At 37.6% G+C, this 23675-nt stretch overlaps 1 protein-coding gene across 1 annotated transcript; it reads right to left on the reverse strand.

Annotated features, from left to right (window-relative positions):
• Positions 1–636: 636 nt before the first annotated feature.
• ATG3 (autophagy related 3) lies at positions 637–23526 on the reverse strand. The gene is made up of 12 exons (XM_027681471.1): positions 23340–23526; positions 20605–20646; positions 17289–17338; positions 15938–16008; positions 14096–14203; positions 12037–12086; positions 9975–10056; positions 9421–9455; positions 8538–8693; positions 7771–7898; positions 2525–2593; positions 637–874 (listed from the first exon to the last, which is right to left on the reverse strand). The coding sequence occupies exons 1-12, from the start codon at positions 23409–23411 to the stop codon at positions 793–795; spliced, it is 945 nt and encodes a 314-aa protein (XP_027537272.1). The 5' UTR covers positions 23412–23526; the 3' UTR covers positions 637–792.
• Between the last annotated feature and the right edge of the window lie 149 nt (positions 23527–23675).

The raw sequence follows: 23675 nt of genomic DNA on the forward strand, positions 1-23675 counted from the left end.
TTACTTCAAAGAGGAAACCATGCTATTAGACTACCAATTAGTGCTGGTGAGGCACACAAATAATCAAGATTGAACCTTGCTCTACCACTGCAATCCTCTCCCTTTACCCTCAAGCTGTAATTTCGTCAATAAGACTGTTCTTGTCTTTATTAGAAGACGAACAGACTACATACCAATATTCCTGCTTTGTCTCCCAAAACATTCTATCTCAAAACACTAGTCTTGCTCAAGTGTAAATCTAAACCACCTTTCAAAGATTGGTTAGTTACAGTTATTTTAGTTTAAGATGTAGTCAAACTTTCCTAACAAGACAATCACTCATTTTGTTCAGCTACCAAAATCCTCCTCCACACAGAGGAAACATAACCATTCATAGCCAGGGAATAAACCCACATAACTATCAAGTGAATTTAAATAGGAGAGGAAAAAAAAAAAGAAAATTCACATTTTCAGGAATCAGCAATGAAGCTAAAAGTATTAGGCTTCTACTATAAAAGTAGATTTCAGTTTCCAACATACACAAAAATAGTCTTCTGATGAAAGGAAATTGAAGGAATCATGGAGAAAAAAAATCCCACTTCTTAGTGCAGCGTCTGTATCGGAATGAATGTGATTTATTTATATTACACACAAAGATTTTTATTAAAAAGGCTGGTAATGGAACATTTTATTTTAATGCATCAAGTTGATAAAAGATTAGTTACAGAAATTGTGTATAATGTTGTGTAAGTCACATGGATGGGTTATTTAAAAAAAGATTTTATAATTAGAGGAGTACATCTCTTATTTTAGTTACATTGTAAAGTGCCTTGTGTAGTCATATTCTATTGTTGGAATGACCGCCTGTACAAATTTCAAGAAAATAAGAAGGTACCTGAGTTACATGTTAAGGAAAATGTACAATAGCTAGAAATCCTGTAAAACAAAGCAGAATTCATGTTCAGTTATCAGCTCAACAGTATTTCTTGCTAATAGGAAAATAACACCTAGCAATTATGCAGTTAGAGACTAGGAAATTATACAGCAGAATTCTGGTAATGACATCCAATGCTTGACCAAATGTACAGATCTTCCTGTTTTAAGTTAAGAGAGGGAAACAGGAGCTATTTTCAATAAATCTTGCAGACACCACACAAACATTTACAATACTATTTACATACTTAGTATTTGTAAACAAACGCCAAGGTGAATTCCACTCAGCAAGGCTAATCCCTAGCTACCCTCCTGTAGTGGCAGGCAAAGCAGGATCCTCCTCAGTGTTTCAGTGGCTCAGAAAAAGAAATCGGTTTTCCTGTTCTGAACCATCCTTTGAAAGAGGTCCTTCCTGTTAATGAGTGCAGAGATTAGCCTTACTATCCTGAGCAGTCTGTCTTTGTAGAGGAGAATTCCCTTGTATATAGCACCTTCAAATGCATGTTGGGCCTGACTTTGCAGTCTGGAGTATGTTGGATAATTACAATCTAAAGTATCTCTCCATGAGGGAATGAGGCAGTCAGGGATCTGCAGAATTAAAATACATCACTACTTTCAATTGACTATTAAGTTGCATTGGTACTGTATATAAGTAAACTCTACTATTTTGATGTATCAGTCTCATGGACCATTTCTTCATAAACACACAACAACGAGAGAAATCGCACATTAAAAATGCCTCAATTTGTTAAGTAATAATAAAAAAAGTAATCAAAACCTTGAAAATAAGCTAATTGTAACTGTTGAGGAGTAGGGGACTTGAACTACCTTGCCAGATAGTTATTTTCCAGTTTAGTTTCAGTTGATTGCTGCACAAATTGAGCAAGTCTCAACTTATACAGTAAATGGGAATTTTACCAATTCAAGACCTACAGCTGCTCAGTAATTCCTTCCTGCTTGCTTTACAGCATCAAACAACACTATTCTGAAAGGACACACTTGCTTCTAACATGGAGGTTACTTCACTCAGAAAGCATAGCATCATTTACTACAAAGCATAACTAAGATAAGTCAGCTTGCTGAAAGAAAATTCTAATGGTGAAGCATTTGATATTGATGTACAGAATGGTTTCAGTAATTTTCATTGTCTTTTTGTCAGCTAAAGGTTTTACCAAGTTACTGCTCATGTGCAGAGTAGAAAATAATGGGACCTCTACATCTTTCAGAAATTAATTTCAGATTCAAAGGTAATACAAAGTTGTTCCAAGGAGTGATTATACTCCAGATGGAGTCTGTGAATCTCCAGTCTCACCCTCCTACACTGGGATCTCTGTTTCATGCTCACAGCTACCTCCTTCACATCCCTACAAAGAAGGGCTCAATTCTGTCCCTCCAATCCTACATGCTTTCCCCATTGCTCCTGCCATACACCACTCCTGGCTCCCCAGAGTGTTTGTACAACGGAGCTCATCCGAGAACTCTAGCAAGTGCCACCCCAAGCAGTTGTTCACTGCTTTCACACACAATTGCATTCCAGTTTAGGAACCTTGAGATGACAGCTCCTTACACTGGAGAAATCTCCATGAATCGGTGTAGTAACAAAAAAGGATACATATGAACTCCGAGTTCTCCCCCACCTTCTGCAACAGTCTCAATTATTTTCTTCATGACTTCTGCATGCCTGAAAAACAGATCAGAAAATATTTTAAGGAAAAACTAATGCCCTCTTCCTCTCAGTAAGATTAGGTTCTCTGCAAATCAAATAATTTTGGACTGTTAGTTTCAGAAACAGCAAGAGGAAATTTTCAGTTTACTGAGAAAATAAAACCCCAACAGTAACTGAAAGATAATACTAAGTGATGAATGTAACATTATTTTTAAAACTCCTTACAAGGAAATTAAAAAATGTTCCATGCCACAATGGAGACTGAGTGCCATACTGAGATTCAATACATACTTCTTGACACTAGTATAATTTTTAACTGGTAAATTCCAAGAAAGCCACCAGGTAAGCCCCCAGAAGGTAATTGTGACCAGCAGGAAGCCACCAGAAGTTCCCAGATTCCTCCTGAAGAAGATGCCTAGAAACTGCTGCAACATTCTTGTCTGCCTCTGCTGCACTCTTAAATTTGTAAAGCTTAAGAGGTTTCAAACACCAAAACAAGTCATAGTTTCATAGGCAGGTTAAACTAACCCTGCATAAATTCAGAACTGTTGCTCTAGGACTGTTTTAGGATATGGAGATTTTCTCTGGTGGTAACTTGGGTTCTATAACAAATCAACAAATTCTAAGGTAGTTTATTCTCTCTTGTGACTCTGTTATTGTAAAGCACTACGGAGGAGGATAAATATTTCCTCAGGTCACTAAGTTTTTACATTCTCATCAGTGACATACCCAACCTACTATGCAACATACAATATTTATGTATTCTGGGAATATAATAGAGAATTACAGAATCGCTAAAATTGGAAGAGACAGTTTTCATCTAGTCTAACCCTCCTTGCTCAACGAGCAGCAAACTAGAACAAATTGCTCAGGACCTTATCTGGTCTGGTTTTGAATATCTGTAATGATGAAGGTTTCAAATCTTTTAATGACCAGGTACAATTTGCAATGGTCTTGTGTTCAGTTCTTAAACCCCTTAAACCAGGGGCTGAAGAACATACTGTATTTATGTTTTATTTATATACTTGTGTCATGGCTTGAGCAGGCCCAAGTGGCGTACCACTTTGCTGTCTTGGACTCCAGCTCATACTGGAGCTCCAACATGTCTGGTACAGCAGCGCTCAATGGCGGCGTGACTTCATTCAAGCCACACAAACTCCCAGGTAGAGTAAGTAATCTTTCTTTTATCTATACTTCAACTTTGTTTTAAATACACGATTCCTTAGGCAATCTTTATCAGAGATGTCACACAGGGCTATGGACATCCACCTACACAGCACTGCCGGTTAGTGAGCAGCAGTAGTTTGAAATGCCCATCCTAAAACAACCTACGTGCCGATTGACAACAAGTTGAGCGGTAAGCAGAGTTTGCATAACTTTCTGACCACACTTTGATACCACTATGTCAATTTAAGTAGCTCACCAGCAACTGGCACTTAGCAGTTCCTCTGTAGTTAATTGTGCTGCCAGCAACTGCAAACAAGGAAGGAAGCTGTTGCAAAGCTACCAAGACACATTGTAAACAGGAACATGCAAGTCCAGGGAAATACTAAAGGTCATAATTCGTCATTTGCTCTTGATCTTTGCAAATCAACTAACCCCCACAGTGGATTCCAATTCTGGATCACCACGATGTCCGTGTGGAACACATGCCCTTTCAGGTGCCAAGGCCAGTTGCTTCTATACAGGAACTTGGCCACTGCCAAAACTAAAGTTTTGACCTTATCCATAACTGTGGACTATTTTTTTTCTGATGGCACAGAATACAGGTCACCTTGAAGCTATTAGAAGTCTCTAAGAGCATATTGGTTCAATTCATACATCTTAATGACATTTGTTCTTCTCTGTTTTCTAAGAACTAGTCAGATATCTGGAATTCTATAGTGGCCACAGTAATGGTCATTCTTACTGTCATACAATCATTCATGAAAAGCTTTGCAGGTGCTTCATAAACTTTGTAAAGCTTGTTTCTTATTTTCAGCTTCCTACTGTAAGAAAACTTGGAGGAATTAACATGAAATATGTACACACTACAATGGAAAGAAATATTTTTGGAAGAAATGTAATCTACAATATCTTGCTATCTAGAAATCTTTTTTTTTTAACTTCTGAATAAAAGTTCCCCAGAAATAACTTTTAACTCCAGATGACTAAATACACTATGTGCTTGTCAGTGTTCATTCCAGGATCTGTTTGTAGATGATTTGAGCTATCAAACAGATTACACATTTAAAACACATTAAAATCACCTAATTTACTTTGTGGTATATCAACCAATTCTTGAGGTGGTTCAAGTAACATAAAGGAGTTATTATTCATATCCCAACTCAGCAATGCTACTGTTCCTATTGAAAACAAATTGATATACAGTTTAAACCATACATTAAGGACTTAAAAATAAGTTGAAAGCAGCTAATTTCTTAGATTGATTATATGACCCTCTATGATCGTATCAGGAATGTTCACTTTCCAGCTGAAGAACCCCTCTTCTGCTTTGCAATTGACCAAAGCTGCCACTCAAAATATTTGGTTTTAACTTCACACTGAAATTCAGCACAGGTCTGGAAGGGAAATACATACCATCAGAAAGCAAGTGTAAAAAATAAAAGCTTTCCTGACATGTGGGGGAAAAAACCCTCATAACACCAGAAATTATTCATTCCCATAGCCTCCCACTACCTCCTGCCCCAGTTCAAAGAGATAAAAGGCCTTTGACAGGACTTTCAGTGTAGTGGACAACAACTAAAGCTTCCATAGCAGAGAGTAAAATGCAAGACATCTTAGGAGACTGTACTTTCAAGAAAAAAAAATTACCTATGAATTTGATTCAGTGTCTGTATCTGTTCACACACAATGAGACAGAAGGTATGCAAAAATCCAAGAAAGTCATCATTAGCAGTAACATCTCAGAACCCACAATAACATCTACTCTGCTAAGAGTAGATCACTGCTAAGATTCACTGCTCCTTACAGTTGCCTCTAGTCACTTCCTTACAGATATTTAGAGTACATAAGAAGGAAAAAGAGTTGAGAAGGCTATCACCATTTAGTCTGAAATGGAGAAAAATAAGCCCTCAGAATCAGTGTAAGTAATTACAGTTAAATTGTAAATGTGTTTAGTAGTAACTTGTTTAATAGTCCCTTCATAACACCCACATAAAAAGCTGAGAATTGTGATTAAAGCAGTTTACAGCAATTAATGAGGAAGTTAACTATGTTCCTCCCAGTACCATAAAAATGCTGACAAGAAATAAAACTTACAGCAGAGCTGCAAGATGAACAATTTTAACTAACTACTTAAAATAGAAGCTATCTCAAGCAGCTGACAACAGCATCCGACTGCTGTTTCTTTCCTTTCTCTGACGCATGACATGAGGATATTCACGTCACAAGAAACAGGTAAGTTAGTTTAGTATCATACAAATATCCTACATTACACAATTCTTGTGACATGATGGAAGCAACAGTGGTAGCTAAACACTGGTATTTCCTAGCTGAATTAAAAACAATAGTTTCAGCTATTACTTTTTACCTCAAAAACCCAGACCTTCTTATCTGTTAGCCTTACCAAATTAAAAAAATAGAATAGCTCACCTTGGAGAGTAAGAGAACATATACTTAAAACCTTCATTTTGGATATACTGTTGGCCTCTTTCTTCACAGTTTCAAGATTACCTTTTCAAATCTTACAAATGTTAAGCAGTTGCTGGTCAACTAGATTGCTATTTGAGAAGAACTAGACACAATGTTTCCTCCATATTTAAGATTAGCAGCAAATCTGTCTCACTTCATTATAAATCATCTCTTTCATTCTTAAAGTTGAAACAAGGCTCATGATGCAAACCATTTCTTCAAGTGTAGATGTGGATTACATAACAAAGGAACTGGCACTTCACTGGCTTCAGAGGAAGAAGTGAAAACGTGACTACAGAGCTCTCACCCACTAAGAGACTCAATCCAAATTCACAGATTAACATTACATTGGTTCTTACTCTGCAAAAGTATTAGCAAAGTTAAGCAGAGGCCACAGGCCAGTATAAAACCCACACTTCTACCCAGTCAGTGAGGGCGGTCATGCCCAAATATCTGGTCATTATGTTTCTTCTGAGAGTGCCCTCCCAGCCTGCATCCATCAACAGAAGCTTCTTCCCAACCAATTTATTAGCAGGGCTTCCAGAAAACACAAACTTTACTAAGGCCATGAATATATATCCTCATAATAAGATCAAAAGTTCCCTTGCTCTCTCAAAAGAATGGTATATCCTTCCCAAGACTGATGATCAAATAATGGCTTTGATTCAGCAAAACCTACCATAAGCTTGTCAAGAACAAGCTGATTATTTGACACCTCAACTAGTGATAAAGACCCCTGACATGTTTCTTTAAGTCAAAGGAAATTAAAAGACTTAAAGGGGCAATCTGAACTTTTAAAAAAAAAATATACGCAATATTACAAAGGGTGTCTTTTTTTAAAATGAGATAAAAGCCCAAACTCATATCTCCAAGAACTTAATACTGTCAAGAAGCTGAGGAGTTACACTGTGTAAGATACTGCCTTTGTATCACTAAGACACCTAAAAGGATGCTGGAGCCTATAGCTAAGACAGAATGCACCTTTCAAAGACCTAGAAAAAATACCTATGCAGCAAGTCAAACTACAGGCTCCCTCTGTCTTTGGTGAGAAATGTGGAAAATTCAACAGAAAACACCCTAAAAACACAAGTGCGTTTTGTTTGTGTAGCAATCACAGGATCTCTATTTATAAGTGCAAAATTTCAAGGACTTCTGGGGGAGCAGAAGTTAGTTAACATAAAATAAGAAATTGTTATTTCATGTTCAAATAGCTTTTTCTGCTGCCAAAGTATACATTATACTTCGACCCTCCTCAAAAACCAGTTGCAAGGACAGAACTTTATAGAGTTCTAGTAGTCTGCCATCTTCTGGAGTCTGTAGGGAAGCTGAGTAAAAGCAAGTTGATCAGAGAGAAGACAGCGTTAACTGCTGAACACACTTGCTGCAGTGAGCACTGGAATGAATTCCAAGAATTGCCGAACTCTTCCCTTCATACTGCCTCAGAAACTAACAGACCACTATGGCAGCCACCTGTGGAGGATGTCCAGAGAACCTGAACAAAATCCTTAACATGGACACTGAAGTGCTTTGTGTCTGTCAGATCAGAAACAAAGATTTACCTGCATGGATGAACTGAGCACATGGGAGGTGGAGGAAGATGAGGATGGTTTTCAATGGTCACTGTTTTCTTGACGTGATCTTGACTAATATCTTCATACATGTGCTCTACTGTTAAAGGCTGCCGTTGCTATAGAGGCAAAAGGAATAGGAAAACAAAAGCATTAATAACAAAAAATCTTTCTCTTTTCTAACATCATTAACAGGTGACGCACCATAAATTATAAGCACCTTAAATTTAACAGTTCTGAAGGTACACAAAATCCATATGCTAAAGAACTAGTGCTGCACAGCCTTTTCTTTTTAATATACCAGGTGAATGATAAAGCCAATATGTTTGACAACCAGCTAGGTTCCCACCTAGGCATTTCAGCCATAAGCTCTAACCAACTTTAACTCAAGAAATTTAGTCATTAAAGGGAAGAATGATTCATCTAATCCTTTCCCTCTGAAGATGATGGAAACACATACCCACTTACTTGACTGAGTTTACTGGGGTTATTACCAGCTCTACAGTGATAACAGAAACTCCAGTGACAGAGCACAATTTGCTTCTTTCCAAATGTGCTCAGTTACCAAGTGCACTTTTCACATAAATTGTTCCTACTTCCTGCAAGTACCATAAGTCTTGCCTACGAGCTTGTTCAATCGCTTTCTCACCATTCTTTCCTTTAAATTTCTACTATGAATAAGCAACAAAATAGCCCTGCTATTTCACACAGTGAGTCTAATTTTACAGAAGTAGGGAAAAAACCCAACTGAACTATACCTCATCATATCCAAATAACCAGAGCCTTGGAGTTTGGTAATATTTGTCATAAGTGATGTAGAGGTCATAGGTTCTAGTCTGTAGAATAGCATCTTCCCCTCCAACATCAACTTTAGCTTTGTTAGCTTCTACAATCTGTCTTGTGTCAAGTGTTGCCTGTTTCAAGATAAAAATGACAAGATTAGTACAGTCTTGTTTGGGTTCTCTCCTTTCCCATCCCAAGTAGTTACGTAAAGCTGTAGAACCTTATTAATGTTCTTAAGTGAGAATTAAAAAAACCCTAGGCTTTTGGGATTTGTTTTTATCTTTAAATTAGTTTTATCTTTAAATCAGTTTCTCTCCCACCAAGTATTTTTGGTTTTATTTTTCATGGGGTTTTTTACTTTTCAAAAAAGGTCTGATTTCTTAAGGAAGTATGCAACTACCTTGTTACACCCCCTACCTTCTTTCACAAGTAACAGACAATTCCAATGAAATTCAGAAGGAAGAGGTCTCAGTTTATGCAAGTTCATTAAGACCTTAGGATAGTACCACAAATAATGATGCCCTGTTTTTTCTCATGACGGTCTGATGCATTAGTGGAATCTACTGAACCTACAAGCCACTTATCCTCCATATGTAAACCTCAAGAACAACCACTGCATTTTTTACTTCTCATGAATACAGCACTGTGTGAGCAGAGCAAAATGGATTAGCAAAACCAACCAAAATTTCTGTGATCAGAATCTTTGAGAACCCAAGGGTTTAGGTTACTGCAGTAGGTTGTCTGGAGACAAATCCACAAGAAACCAGGTTCAGTAATCCCACTACTCATATGTTTGTTATTTCATTCATTTGCTTGTGCTTATATTGTAACAGACAAGATAGAGAACTGTTCACTCACATCATCTGTCTCCAATAGCCCACTTTCTTCATATTCTGAAAAGAAGACCCATAAAATTCTATGTTCAGCTTGTAGCTATTCATCATATTTGTCATTCATAAACAACTCCTTTTAAAAAATCTACATGTATCTAAAGATGTTTTATTCACGAAGACTTCCCAATCCCCAAAGCAGACTATTCCTTTTTTCATAAAACTTTGACCAAGACTACAGTAAGTAGGTGATGAGCAATTCTTCAGTGGTTTTATATAAGCAGATTGAGTTTAAGTGTAGATATGAAGCTGGAAGGAAGCTGTGCTAAATCCCTAATTTATACTTGCTTGGATCTGTTCTGTTACACAGATTAACTTCCCAGTCACTAACATTCACACAGGTTTTGGCACACAAGTCAGAGTAAACATGCATCAATAAGACCACACAGAAGATGCTAAAGAGCATATGCCTGCTGAATGTTTCAGCATGCATTCCATGAAAATAAAGAGTGATTCTTAAGAGTGTACTGCTTTACTTAAAGGCCTGAAATAAAGCCTGTCCCACCCAATTTAAGGAAATACCTTCCATGTCTGCAGCTTCTCCTTCATCTTCCTCATCATCATCTTCACAAGATGCTGAACACTCTGGTATTTTTAAATTATCCTTAAGAAGTTAAATTGAAAACACTGCTTTAAAGACTGTTGCATCTATACAACTTATAGCCCCAGCAAATTTAAGGTGTAAGTCCAGTCAATACATCTGGTGAACTAGAAGAATAATTTCTGCAATTTTAAGAAATACTACGCTGGACTCAAATATTGGCTTATTAACTCATCTTAGTTTCAAAGTCCTAGTATGACATTAAAGATCCAGTTAAAACGTTCTCCTTTGACTTTGCAATCTGGAATGATTTAATTCCTAAGCAGAGTGAACATGGTGTTAAACAGTTAAAAGACCCACCTATCTCAAATGAAAGGCAATGACTTCACAGCTAAGATTACACATGTAGGTTAAGATTTTGTAAGTTCCAACCCATGTCCAACTGTGCAGCAGTTATCATAAAATATCTCAAGGAAGGGATTCATAAGGATGATTAAGTCCAATTCCCTGCTCCTTGCCCGAATACATAAAACTAAATCATATGACTAAAAGTGTCATCCATTTCCACAAACTACGAGCCTTGTCCAGCTCCATAATTGTTTTTAAAACATAGAGTCCCAAAAGATACCACATTTTGATATCATACTCCAAGGAAACACAGTCCAACAGAAATGAATACAGCACAAGCTCACAGACAACTTTTTCTTTGGGGCCTTGCATAGCATTTGAATCCAACAGACAACTCTGGTGAAATTCAGAAGGCAGAGGTTTCAATTTACACAGGTTTCGAGAAGACTTTAGGAGAATACTCAAAAAAATTATTATAATTAGAAGCTGTTCTAATTGCAAGCATCAGGTGGTTGTTTTTTCAATTTAAAAAACAGGAAATACCACAGCTAGTAAGAAACTAAGTTCCAACGTGCATTGTCAAACAGAACATTAGCAGAAAAGGGTTGTTCTCCTGGACTGGACCTATGGTCCAAGCAAGCAAGTTTTTTTTACATACAATAGATTAGAAGTGAAATCCAATTCAAAACACACAAGAGCAGTTATAAATCATAGAAACATTCTGCAAGTATTGTGTTTGGCAGAAACAGTGATCAATTTTAGCTATTCTTTAGAGTGTTTCTTTCACCCTTATGCTACTGACTCATAAAAAAGCAGTATTTTTACTACATTTAGCACAGTCTCACTTGAATTACATACACTTCACAGTTCATCCTATCAATAGTATTTTGAGTTGTTTACAATTGTGTGCTAGCACTGGGCAGTCCATTCTCTTTCCCTCTAATTTTTAGAATCCAAAGCCTAGTGCTTGGATGGTTTAGCAAACTCTCACAGCACACAGACAGAATTCCACTTTAACAACCAACTCATCTTTAAAAGCATTTTGTGTCTGTGACTCTCTCCACGTTTCTTAAAAATGTTAGCCAATACGTTCTCATTTCAAGTACTTCCAACCGTTCTCAATTTCCTGAGAACTTCAATTTCAGATTTTTCTCCTGCTGCAGTGACTTTTTGGAAACACATGCAGAAACTGATGACTTTGTAAGATGTATACATTTAAACAGTTTTAGTACTTATAAACCAGAAGCATAAGCCTGTCAAACAGGACCAAATGTGTTTAAACGCTGCTTGCAGCAGTTAAAGATTACAAAGAAATACTTTATATCCTGACACTATTTTTCCATATAAAAATTTCTTTACACTGGATCTCCAAACAGTAGTTTCTTGAAGCGCAAATGTGCTGTATCAGTGTAAACAGAACTTCATTTTCAGTTTGTAGAAGCTTGCCTAAGGCCATTCTAAAAAGACAAATGCCTCAGTAAACACAGTAATAAGGAAATGCACATGCTTATAACGCATATGTGCACATTCCTGCAGACTAATACCACAGGTTATGAAGGTCAATGTATATCTGCAAGACAACTAGTGACAAAGTACATTTTAATCTTTCACAGGGAGAATTAGATTGCTACAGGTAAAACTTCTATTACCTTTAGGTCCTGTAATAAAGCAACAAGAAAATTTAGAAACAAGTACCTTACTGTCTAGTGTGATCTCCTTAACTGCTTCTGTTGCGCCCACTATACCTGTTAATTGAACAAGAAGTCAGTGTTAAAAAAGCTTGTTTCTCTGTTAGAGAATAGAATAGAAAGAGGGTGCAAAGATCTCAGAAAGCAGCATACCATCTTTCCAAGTTACCTCTCACAAAAATTTGGTTATTTAGAAGGCTGTTCATTTGGTATTGGTAATGTGCTTAGTGCTGGACATCCAAAAGCAAACCATACCAGTAACATGGAGCACCACAGCACAGCTGTGGCGTGTCATACAAAATTTATTGATGGGATACGGTATATTTGGACTTTAATTTTAAGGTACTTTTGCATAAAAGTGAGTTCAGGATAGGCACTCCCATCACAATAATGGATCTCAACTTCATGAGAAAGGCGTGCATTTTTGAGTATTTCTGAATATCTTGAAAGCAATGACAAAGCACAATGTAGGAGAACACTCAATGCTTTTAGCTGAGAGGAAGTGAGAGTAAAAACCATCCCAAATCCCAATAGTGTCTACTCTTGAGTTCCTTTCCATTAGCTTTATAGTTTCACTGCAGTTCTCACCCAGTACTTTTTGGGATACATGCCAAAATTCTGCTTTGACAGAGGAAATTTATCTAATTAACTCTTTAACTCAAAATAAGTTACATCACTGTGGAGAATGAACCTGGAATCACATAACTGCTCATCAGAAATAACTATTTAAAGATCAGAAATGCCAGTTGAATGCTGCTTGGAAATAATACATTTCTAGTGGCTGTATGATCATCTGAACACATTTTTTCCTACCACAAGTGGTACTATCAAAGACAGATGGGCGGAAACAGACTTTGTTTTTATCTCATTTGACAGCATTTGGAGACCTGGCCAGGTGTAGACAGAGTGTTACAGTTGTGCTACCACAGCATGGTGCCCAAACCAGTAAACCCTAAAAAGAAAAACTTGGCATAGAAGTCTATTCACAGCAGGGATGGAGACTACATCCTTAATTCAAGGACATGACAAAGATATTCCAAACCATTTCTTTGGTGTGGGCTGTTCAATTATGAACTGTGATGCATTTAAGAACCGCCAATGATGAGAAATATATGTCCAGAGAAACAAAAGGCATCATCTCCCACCCTTTTTCTCCCCACCCTGATTGAACTATTCAGCGAACTTTTTCCATATTACAGCAGAAAATTTACAGCAAAGAAAGTAAAAACTGAGAGGAGAACCTTCTGGGTTTGGAAATGATGGAGAAAACATCAGTGAAGGACAGAATTTTATTAACTCATTATAGAACATCAAGAAACAAGACTAAAACTAATATAATTTCCAATTCTTAGAAAAGAGCAAAAGGATTTATAAGAGGCTGCTAGAAAAGCCAGTGAGATAGATTCATGTAAGCAGTAATTGTTAGACTTCTTTATCCACACAAGCTTATCTAAGGACTTATGATAAAAAAGCATCATCTCCCATACATTTCTCTACTTAATAATATTTTCTTTCTTTTTAGTACTGCACCCACTTCCTCTACTTACCTCAGATACTAAGATAGCTATTTTCTAATGATTCCTCCTTTCAGCTCAATCCAAAAATTCAACAGAATGGGAAACACTAAAATAATTAAGTCAGTTGAGGTCATCATTAAGATATAGATCTCAACGTGCTTCACACGCAATCTTAACCTAAAAATAAAGAAATATTTCCATATTCTTCAAATACTTCAAACCACCATTATCTTCACAGGATTCCAGTACTCAGGAATGAGCGACTACACAGCTCATTTGTTAAAATAAGTTCCTAGAACTGTAATAAGAGAATACTGAAATTATTGCCAACACCTCTGAAAAGTAGCCTGTTTCAGGCATATACAGCCACGGAGTTAAACAGCTGAGCAGTCATGTACCAATCAAGTGGTCAACTGACAGCATAACTTATTTCTCCTAGACTAGGTATCAGTACACAGTCATCTGTATATAAGAAAAATTTTACTTTCAGAGAGTGGAAACTGAAAATCAGATTACCAAACACAAAGCCTGAGGCAAAACTTTGAGTACCTGCATTGTGAAAAGTGTCCACCCATCCCCCATCACCATCATCTTCTTCTATAATTGCTTCCTGCTCATCTGAGTACTCCATCTGCTTACACCTTTTATAGCACGGCACTGCAAAAGATTGCAAAACAGAATGAATGCAGTCAATCTTATACAAAACCAGACTGGAGCAAGAAATTATCCCACAAGGTCTTCTGAAATGTGGTAGTCTCTCATACATCCTTATTAGGGGAATCCTAAACCTATACTTCAAATGCAAAAGCCAGAACTTGCAAAATTATGTTGATGTGCTGTACCAGATGTTTTATTTCATGTAAAATAAAACAACTGCAGTGGCCTTGAAAGTTCATTCTTCTGTTACCCACGACAGCCCTTTCACCCAAACTCTTAAGAATTAAAAAAGAATTAACTTCTAATTTGCTAACAACTGGAGACAATCTATTACTTTCGTTCACATTGATAAACAACTTTTGGTTTAAGCACAATTTTGCCTGGATTTGCATCAGTTTTCCAAATTAATTTGTCTTTAGAATTCTGCTAAAAGTTTGCATTGGCTATTTATGCAATATATTAGGTATGTTTAATTCTAAATTAACATCTAGAATTTTAGAAGATTAGAATTAATGTGTTATTTAGAGTAACTTCAGCCATATGTGTTACAGAGCCATTCAAGTACAGATTGAGACAAAGTTTTCAGACAACAGTCAAAGAAAGAATGCATATCTGATTAAGGCAAAACAGACATTTTCCAACAGCATAAATAAAGACTATGTAGAAAATGCTCTTTTTCTACCAGTGTGGAGAAAAACAAATCTGCCGCATGAAGTGCAGATTTTGAAAGCTGCTGTTTGACCTTTCAGAGGAGGAGGAGAGGGGTGTGAAAGTCACAGTGAAGTCTTCCAAAGAGTTTCAAAATGAAGTCAGTAGGATGGCTCCCAGTCTCACCCATAGTCCACAACTTTTACTCAGGTGGTAGGACATGTGACACCATCAACAGGAAATACATTATTTTGAAATGTGATCTAGAAGGATCAGAGTAATGAGGGAGACCCCAGAAGTGACAGGAAAAGAGAAACAGTAGATCACTTGGCCATTCAACCATCAGGACCATCTTATGAAAGTCTGTCCACCACTACCGTAATAAATTTCCCAACAGTGCATTGTGAGGCTCCAAAAGCCAGCAACTGAAATTCAAGCACAGAATATAACCCATTGCAGGTAAAAATTTCCTCGGGCTGTTCTCAGTACTAAAGGTTCATCTAATGGCATTCACACATTTTGATACAAGATCTTTTGAGAAAATTATTTCCTCATGGTTGTGCCAAGATGTTAGCCTTCTTATCCATCAAAAAGGTAATCACCACAAGTAATATACATACACAACTTTGAAGCTGATATAACTTTATTTAAAATTGCTTTTATATGATGCTATTGACAGAGATAGTGACATTAATTACATATCTGAAGTATCAGTGTCCCTGTGAAAGACATTTTGGGAACTCTTCAATAGCCTCAGTTTGCAAAAGAAAGAGGAAAATAAACACATTTTCCTTTCAGATACTGAATATGAGTTGAAGGATAGGAGAAAGGAAGACAGACAGAGGTTTATAATGTTTGAACTTCATTTTTACTCCATCAAGGCAAGCTCTATTATTCATATAAGCTCCACTAACAAGCAGCCTAAGGAAAAGAATTTAGAAGTGCAGGAAAAACTTTAATATTGCAAAGTCAGAGCACCGAAAGTGTAAGGTATTTGCTTCCCTTAGCAATACAGACAATGAGTAGATAGCACAGTCAACCATTCCATCAATCCTAAGACCACTTATATTTAAACTCCAGCCTTACCATTTTTAGTTACCAAAAACTGTTTGTCTGTTGGCAGATAAGCCTTGACTTTCAGTTCTTCTCCTGAAGCCCTGTAAAATGAAGTGCACCATTTGAGAATTTGATGATCTGCAAACAAAAGAACCCTTCTATTTTCAGTGTGTATCAGGAACATTTTATATAATCCTCTTGACCTACTCTAAGAATCTGTCTGGTATGACTTGACTCTTCCCTATACACAGACTTTGATATAGATATGGGGTTGAAAACCTTGGCCACCCCTAAACTGGTCTGGGATCAAAACTATTTTCTGCCTCAAAAACTACTTTCACCTTGAGATGGCCAAGCAAAGATGCGTTGACAAAATAGTCTATTCTATATAAAATTTTCTAGGATCAGCAACAACATAGTCGCAAATGTCTGAAGAAAGCAACTTCAGAAAAAGCAAGAAATAGACCTCTATAAATACAAAATCTGTCCATAGTCACTAGTGCTCGAGTAATCTTTTTTAATTTCACATTAGTCAAGCATTTGCCTTCACCTTTCCTGGTTTTTGGTTTGAAATAAGAGTAACATTCTAAATAATCCCTTCCAAACATCCGGCACATAGGTCAGACTCAACATCATATTTTCTCTGAAGGAGATGGCAAAGGGGCAAGAAACTATGATTCAAGCATAATAATTCCTCCTTCAGCAATTCATGGCCTACTATAGAGACAAGACCTTGATGATACCAACTGCACAGACAATGCTCATTCAGGAACTGATTAGTTTCATAATGAAAGACGGTGGTAAAATGTGAGTAAGCACCTTATTGTACATGAAACATATGTACATGGGATACATAAGGGATTTCAAAGGACAAGCACTGCACAAAGTGTTCTGCTTCGGGCCAACTTTAACATATTTAATTAACAAATGCTTGTCTAAAATAGACCATTTACAACTACTTCCAAGCAATTCCAGTTGCACATGGCCTTTGCTTTTTCAATCACCAACACAAATTCAGGGAGACTTGCTGTTGCTGCAGGTAAGCACAAAAAGCATTCACAGTATTTAACAACTTATGTCCTCTAAAACCTTAGAAAGATAAATGAAACAAACAAAAAAAATCCCAAACAAATCCTCATTCAACTACTGCTACACAGCAATAAGCAAGCCCCGCTTGACTTAAATATAAAGACATCATAAAAGTTCTGCTGTAAGAGTCTATGTACTGTTCTGAAATGAGACAACTGTATGTACTGTTCTGAAATGAGACAACTGTATGTACTGTTCTGAAATGAGACAACTGTATAGCTGAACCCAATGGAAACACATCAAAGCACAGGTAGGGATTGCAGCTTTCTATAATCCTTTCAATTTTACTTACCATTGCCAAGTAGGACAGTGGTGAACTAAGTGATCTCCAGCTGCGACAAACTGTTAAGGCAGGAAAAAAAATTAAAGTACTGTTAAATATGGCATGAGAAAATCTCCAATTTTCCTCAATATTAATATTTCAGTTGTACATTCTTTTGATAGATTAACTATGTAACTTACAACTGTTTATATCAGTTAGATACTTTATTTTAACTCCATTTCTCAGCTAACCATGAAAATGCGAAGACTAAATCAACTTCACCCGAATGAAATGTGTACTAAGCCCCACAGCAAATTCAGTTAGTTTCAAAAGCTGTGGTATTGCCTACCAGTACAGCAAGAAGCAAAAAACTTTCTGGACCTGGTAATATTGTATACTTTTTGATAAAGAAACTATTTTTCTTTGCCACTCTTCAAAGTTTTACAAAGACAACAAAGAGCTTAATGTAAAAAACATGTTTAATTCTCTTTCCCTGTTCAAAACAATGTTGCAGCAAGAAGAAACCCAAGAACAACATCAGTTCATTGAATCAATGAGAGAACTGCACAAAAGAATAAACAGTATGCATTTTAATAATACCATCACTATAATAGTTGATCGCTGACCTTAACTAAATATGAATTACCAAGTACTTAGTACACTGAAAAAAATCACATATAACTTTGTTCTGAAGAAATAAGTTTTTAAAAATATTCACTCTGCTTGTTCTTAGTATGAGAGATAAAGGCTTTTATAAAATCTCATTACTATTTCAAAGTGGTACTGTCATGTTAGACTTGCCAGCACTAGACTTGTGTACAAACTCAAAATTCACTCAGCCAAGTCTAACCCACCAGGCTTGTTTTTTGCACATATAAACTGAGGAAGGCAAGCCTGCATTTAGGAGAAGTGATTTTTTGTGGTCCTTGCAGCAGCTACGTTTCAATATGAGGTGCACAGCTATTGCTACAGTTGCTCTCTTGTCCTAAAATGCCAGTTTATAAGAATACCCTTCCCAGCTGAGCAGCTGCTGCTGCAGTGACACAACAGGCTTGCAGCGTGTCACAGCCATTTTCTCACATGTCCTCCAAAGCCAGCCAGGTCAGTTTAGGGAAAACACCACAGCACTGCCTGGGGATTAACAGATTTAATCTCTGCGGAAGTCCTTCCCTTTCACCCATTTTTTTAACAAAAGCCTCTAGCAAAAGGGAAATATTCGCTTCAAAGAAAACAGCAATCCTTCCCAATACATATGGAAATTTTAAAACTCATTACCCTTTGCATAACAAATAACAAATGAAACTCCAAAATTATTTAAAGTTCTCTGTTCAAGGAACTGGAACTCTATTTGTAACACCAATGTTGAAATATACTATTAAAATTAAAGATGAAAACCCACAAAACGTTGTTTATGGGTCTAACAGATATAAAACCCTAAAACAACACTTGAAATTCCATTTACATTTTTTTCAGCTTAGGCAGCAAAATTATCTAGCTGGTTTCACTTTCTGTTTCTCAAGCACTGACACCATCTCATTCCTGAATCAATATTGCAAAGTAGAAGGAGATCGATTTTAGGACATCTTATTTCTAGTCCTGGAAAGAATGATTTTTTTAAAGATTTGCCTGTATTTACATATATAATTATAACAGGTGTCAACTTTTGGAGGCATTAACTAGTAAGAACTCATAACAGGCAAGAATTTTTTGCAGTTAAATCAAGTACACAGATATATGAAAAGAGGGAGTAGGTGTTGAGTTTGATTAATGAGTCATCTTTAGCCTCATTGCTAATTGATTCATCTTCAGAGGCAAGCCACAGGAACCTCACAAAAATCTATAAAACAGTTAGTATTTCAGACTAAAATACAGCTAAAATTACCCTAGAAATCCAAACTCATTCAAAGATAACATCCTAGCTCCATTATTGATGATTTTCAACCCTTCTTTAGCAATCACTACTATATAAAGACCAAAATCATCATGGAAGACGAAAGACTGTCAAAGGGACAATCAGCAGATCCACACTCCAGCTTCATCTAAATTTAACAAAAATTTATTCTTGCTATATAAGTGGTTCCCTTGACTACTGTTTTGAAGGATCCAATTTATTCATCCCAGCAGCATCTAACTTGACACAGAGAACACATACCATTCACAGTCATACTGGTGTTTAAACACTGCAAACTGTGTAATGTAATATAGTGTGGTTCTTGCTACGTTCTATAGAAAATACCTTTTCTTTCAGTACTCCTGCAAAGTTTTCTCCCATAAATCAAGAAGGGATTAAGTATTAGCAGAACATTTTCCTAGACTTTATGTTATTCTTGTTTGTATATAATGAAGCTCATGTATTATTATTAAATATATGATATATAAATATTTATATATACACACATAAATATGGTTATCAGAACAGGAGAACATATTGCTAAGCCTGTTTGTCTGCGTGGTACTCTTCTGGGGCATAGAAAGCAGCAGTGCTTGCTTGCCAGAAAACAGAGCAGAAAACTGCAAGGTACCAATGACAGAAAAGATACTTCTGTCCACATTATCTACCTGCATCAGTCATCATTTGTTCCATTTTTTTCCACCTCATCTTCACATTTCTGCATTCTGTTTCATTTTTCTTTCATTCTACACAAAACCCTTAACATTGTTTTCTTAGACCTCTGTAAAGACAATGTATTTGCAGATCAGTAGCATTTTAATAAGAGAAAAAGCAGAACGGGGAAGTCAAAACAGCACCACACAATCAGTGTTTTTACTAGTCCAGAAAAAAAATCCCATTTGTTTCTCTTTGCATCGGGGTCCTTAAAAAAATACAACTGCTTGGCAGCAATGCAAGATAGCCTGAAGTAGCCTATAGAGAAGAGGAGAGAAAAATAATAATCATTGGATACTTGGTGTGGACAAGTATACGTAATGATCTTGACAGAGCCTTGGAAGGAACCAAAAGTGAGGTAAGCAAAGTTTGGTCCAAAGATAAACATTCCCCTTTGAGTTGCTCAGGGAAAAGACTTTTTAAATCAATATATTCCTGCTTTAGTCCTGAACTCCCATGAGAAATGGAGCTGCTGACCCAGCTTCCTTTCAATCTTTTCACAATGTAACAGAGGAAAAAAGCACCCTACATTCAGACGTCAAGTGTCATCTCAAGAGGAATTATGTTGATATACTTCATCTGTAGAGTAAGAAGGCCATTTACAAGTTTCTCTTCATGAAAATTGTTTCAAGAGGCAACAATTATATGGCAAAGACATGAACTGTTTGAGATGAACATTTCATTTTGTGTAAAAAATTTACCATTACTTTCAAATATACTTTGTTCTTTCTAAATACTTACTTCTTCAGGTGTAATTACTCCAGTTTCTTTAAACTTGGACTCCTGCAATTAAAAAAAAAAAAAAGTTTAGAAATCTTGAGAACTGCTGACAAATCAACCTACTCGACTTTACTGGAAAGACAAACATCTGCCCTACTTTTGTCTTGCAAACAGCTCTGTCCAAAGATCCATGAATCAGCCTGGAGGCAACCTCTGCCAGGGCTGATAGGCAGCCTCCTTATTCTACAGTGTTAGGCTCACTAAAATTAATTGTTGCAGAATGTGAGGTATTATAAAAATTATCACATATACAAAATTTTTGCTACCAACAATTATACCAATAATGAAGAGAAGATCCTCAGCACTCAATACTATATTTGCCAGTAAGAGACAGAGAATCAGTGATTCTCACAGTCAGGACTCTGAAGTTCTAGGCACTGAACAGTACTGCAATGCATTAATACAAGGTTTTGCAGTTAAAAAAGGTCATGAAGTGAATGACCAAAATGACTTTTCTCTGGGCTAGAAAAACTTACACAGAAAGACTCAGTTATTAACTTTCTTTTAATGCCCATTTCTTTGCCTTCACCTTGCAACCCATGGTAAGAGCTTTGATTTTTGCATATTATCATACGGGGTTTTTTATGGATGAAAGAACAGATGGCAACCAGACATATGACTTAGTTCTGCATGGAGAAATAAAGTACTTTTGCATTAAAGGTGACATGTACGAAGGTTAAGGATAAAACATCTTTTATCATATTCAAATCTAGAGGAAATGTATTTTGTTTTGACTTCTGGTTTCATGTTTGTTTTCTTCAGAAAAGTCTCAAGTACCAAGGAAATCTACTGTTCCCCAGCATCAGAGCAATCCAAAAATGGCTTTTGAAAAAGAATACAATTTCAACCATGGCACAGCTGAATTCTTGCCTAAAGAACTTTTTTTTCCTATCAAGACTAAAAGCGGCAACCGAAAATATCTTGATTTTGGCCACAACTTCACCTTATTCAAACAGTCAGAAAACATTAAAGAAAACCAGCCACTGCTTAACTTGTTTATTCTTATTCCTTCACCCTGGTGTGTGATATCACATATGCTATGTAAAATGAAATGAGTACACCTGTTTCATATAGTACTGGACACTGCCTTTCTCCCTCATTTCTAAAGAAGATACATTTGAGAACAAGATCAAGATATGCAAAACTGCAGCTGTACAAACATCATAACATCATTATGTGCTAGTTGAAATCAAAGCAATTTGAATTGCCGTAAGACTCAGAACCCTCAATAACATGTTGTGCAACACCGCAGTGGAGACAACTTACTATTTAACCTCAAAACGAACCATAAGCAAAAGGCAACATGCACGAATTTGTGTTTCTGGAATTGCAGAGAGAAAACATGTAAAATATCCATCCTCTGTACCCTGAGGGTAAATCACTTTTTCCTCTCTGTGCATTCTGTGGTACATAAGCTAGTGAGAGACACAGGCCTAGCTTCTTTCTAAAGTTACCAAGTATTTATTTCAAGCCCTTGTAAAGGGGTTGATATACTCATAATACTATAACCTCCCATTCCTGGGAGGTTCTACTCCTGCTTCCTTTCAGTAGTTCATGAGGACACAAGAATTCCTCCACTATGACATGAGCTGTGCAACAACAACTGTACTACAGTACACAAGTCACTTCACCTTTACAGGTTACAACTTCACTGCAGCCCACACGTGTCACATTGGTGGGCAACTCTAGAAAGGTCCACTATCCAGAAAAGAGCACACTACATACCACAGAGGGACAAGTTCAATTAATAATTGAGTATCACTGCTTTCTGCCCAAAAATCTCAGCTGCAGAGTACAAAGCACATAAAAGGTCAAACCACAAAGCCACAGGCAGAGAGACTACTGTCATAAATAAGTACAGGAGAAGTATTTTTTCAAAAACGTTCTAAAATGTGAAAATCAGTAGTGAGAAAGCTGCTGGCAAGTTAAGTTGACATACACAAAGTTGGAGTTTACATAAAAAATTATTTGTAAATAGGAGTCAGAAAGTGGGATGCAGTCTAACAACTGCACGAAATCACAAATTGCCTCTACCTAAATAAGCAATAACAGATTATAACAGATGTCCTGCCCACCTTTACAAGCAGACTATTATAAGAAACAAATGGCTCATTTCTACCATTCACAGTTACTGTAACACACAGAGGCTTGTAGCAACATAGCAATTCTGACACAAAAATAAGATATGCTGCATAATTTAACATCTGCTTACATAATTAAGAAGTGATTTATTTTGTTTTGTTTGCGTTTTTTTATGTCAGCTGAAGAAGTCGCCCTTTTACCCAAAATAACCATTGCAACGAATTCCCAAAACCAGGCTCCAGCCTGGCTGTACGCTTGCATTTCAATTCCTGGTCACACAACCAGCTAAAGTTTTGCCACTTTTACAGAAAGGAGCAGCAAATAAGTGATATCTTGAGAAGCAGGACCAGCAATACACGTACTTCGGTAGGCCCGCACCTCCCAGGTGGGTGCTCCCCTCTCCCAGTGGGATGTGAGCTTCAGCTCGGGCTCCCTCCATCCCGCACGGCCCGGTGTGGGGTGAAGGCCGATGGCTCTGCCCCAGCACACCCAGCACGGCGCCTTCCGAGACCCGCGGCCGCCACCTCGGAGCTCTGGGGCCCGGACAAGGGCAGGAAGCGGCCGCGGGTGTCCCGTCCCCCCTCCCCAGCCCGGCTCCCGCACAGCGCCGGCACCTTGAGCACGGGCGTGAGGTACTCGGCCACCTCCAGGGCCTTCCCCTTGACGGTGTTGATGACGTTCTGCATGGTGGCAGTGGGTCGGTCGGTCGATGGTCAGACGGACGGATGGACAGACGGACGCTCCCCCGCCCCCCCGCCCCTCTGTCACGGCGCTGCCCGCGCCCTCCCCCAGCGCTCACGTGACCCACGCCACCGCCCACACATGTCGCGCGCGTGACGTCACACAGGGCGCGCGGAAGGCGGGAAGGCGCGGAGGGGGCGGGGCCGGAGGCGGGGCTCACGTGGGTGGGTGGGGGCGCGAGAAGGGGCGGGGCTAGCGAGTTCCTCGCC

Source organism: Neopelma chrysocephalum, unplaced genomic scaffold, assembly GCF_003984885.1.
Source record: "Neopelma chrysocephalum unplaced genomic scaffold, ASM398488v2 Primary Assembly neopelma1_60, whole genome shotgun sequence".
NCBI classification, from domain to species: Eukaryota; Metazoa; Chordata; class Aves; order Passeriformes; family Pipridae; genus Neopelma; species Neopelma chrysocephalum.

Coding starts and splice junctions, on each gene's coding strand:
- ATG3 (XM_027681471.1), bottom strand. CDS start 23,411: ATGCAGAACGTCATCAACACCGTCAAGGGGAAGGCCCTGGAGGTGGCC. Junction 16,009..17,288: donor CACTGTCCTACTTGGCAATG/GTAAGTAAAATT, acceptor TTCATTTTACAG/GGCTTCAGGAGAAGAACTGA. Junction 9,456..9,974: donor AGAAGCTGCAGACATGGAAG/GTATTTCCTTAA, acceptor TCTTCTTTTCAG/AATATGAAGAAAGTGGGCTA.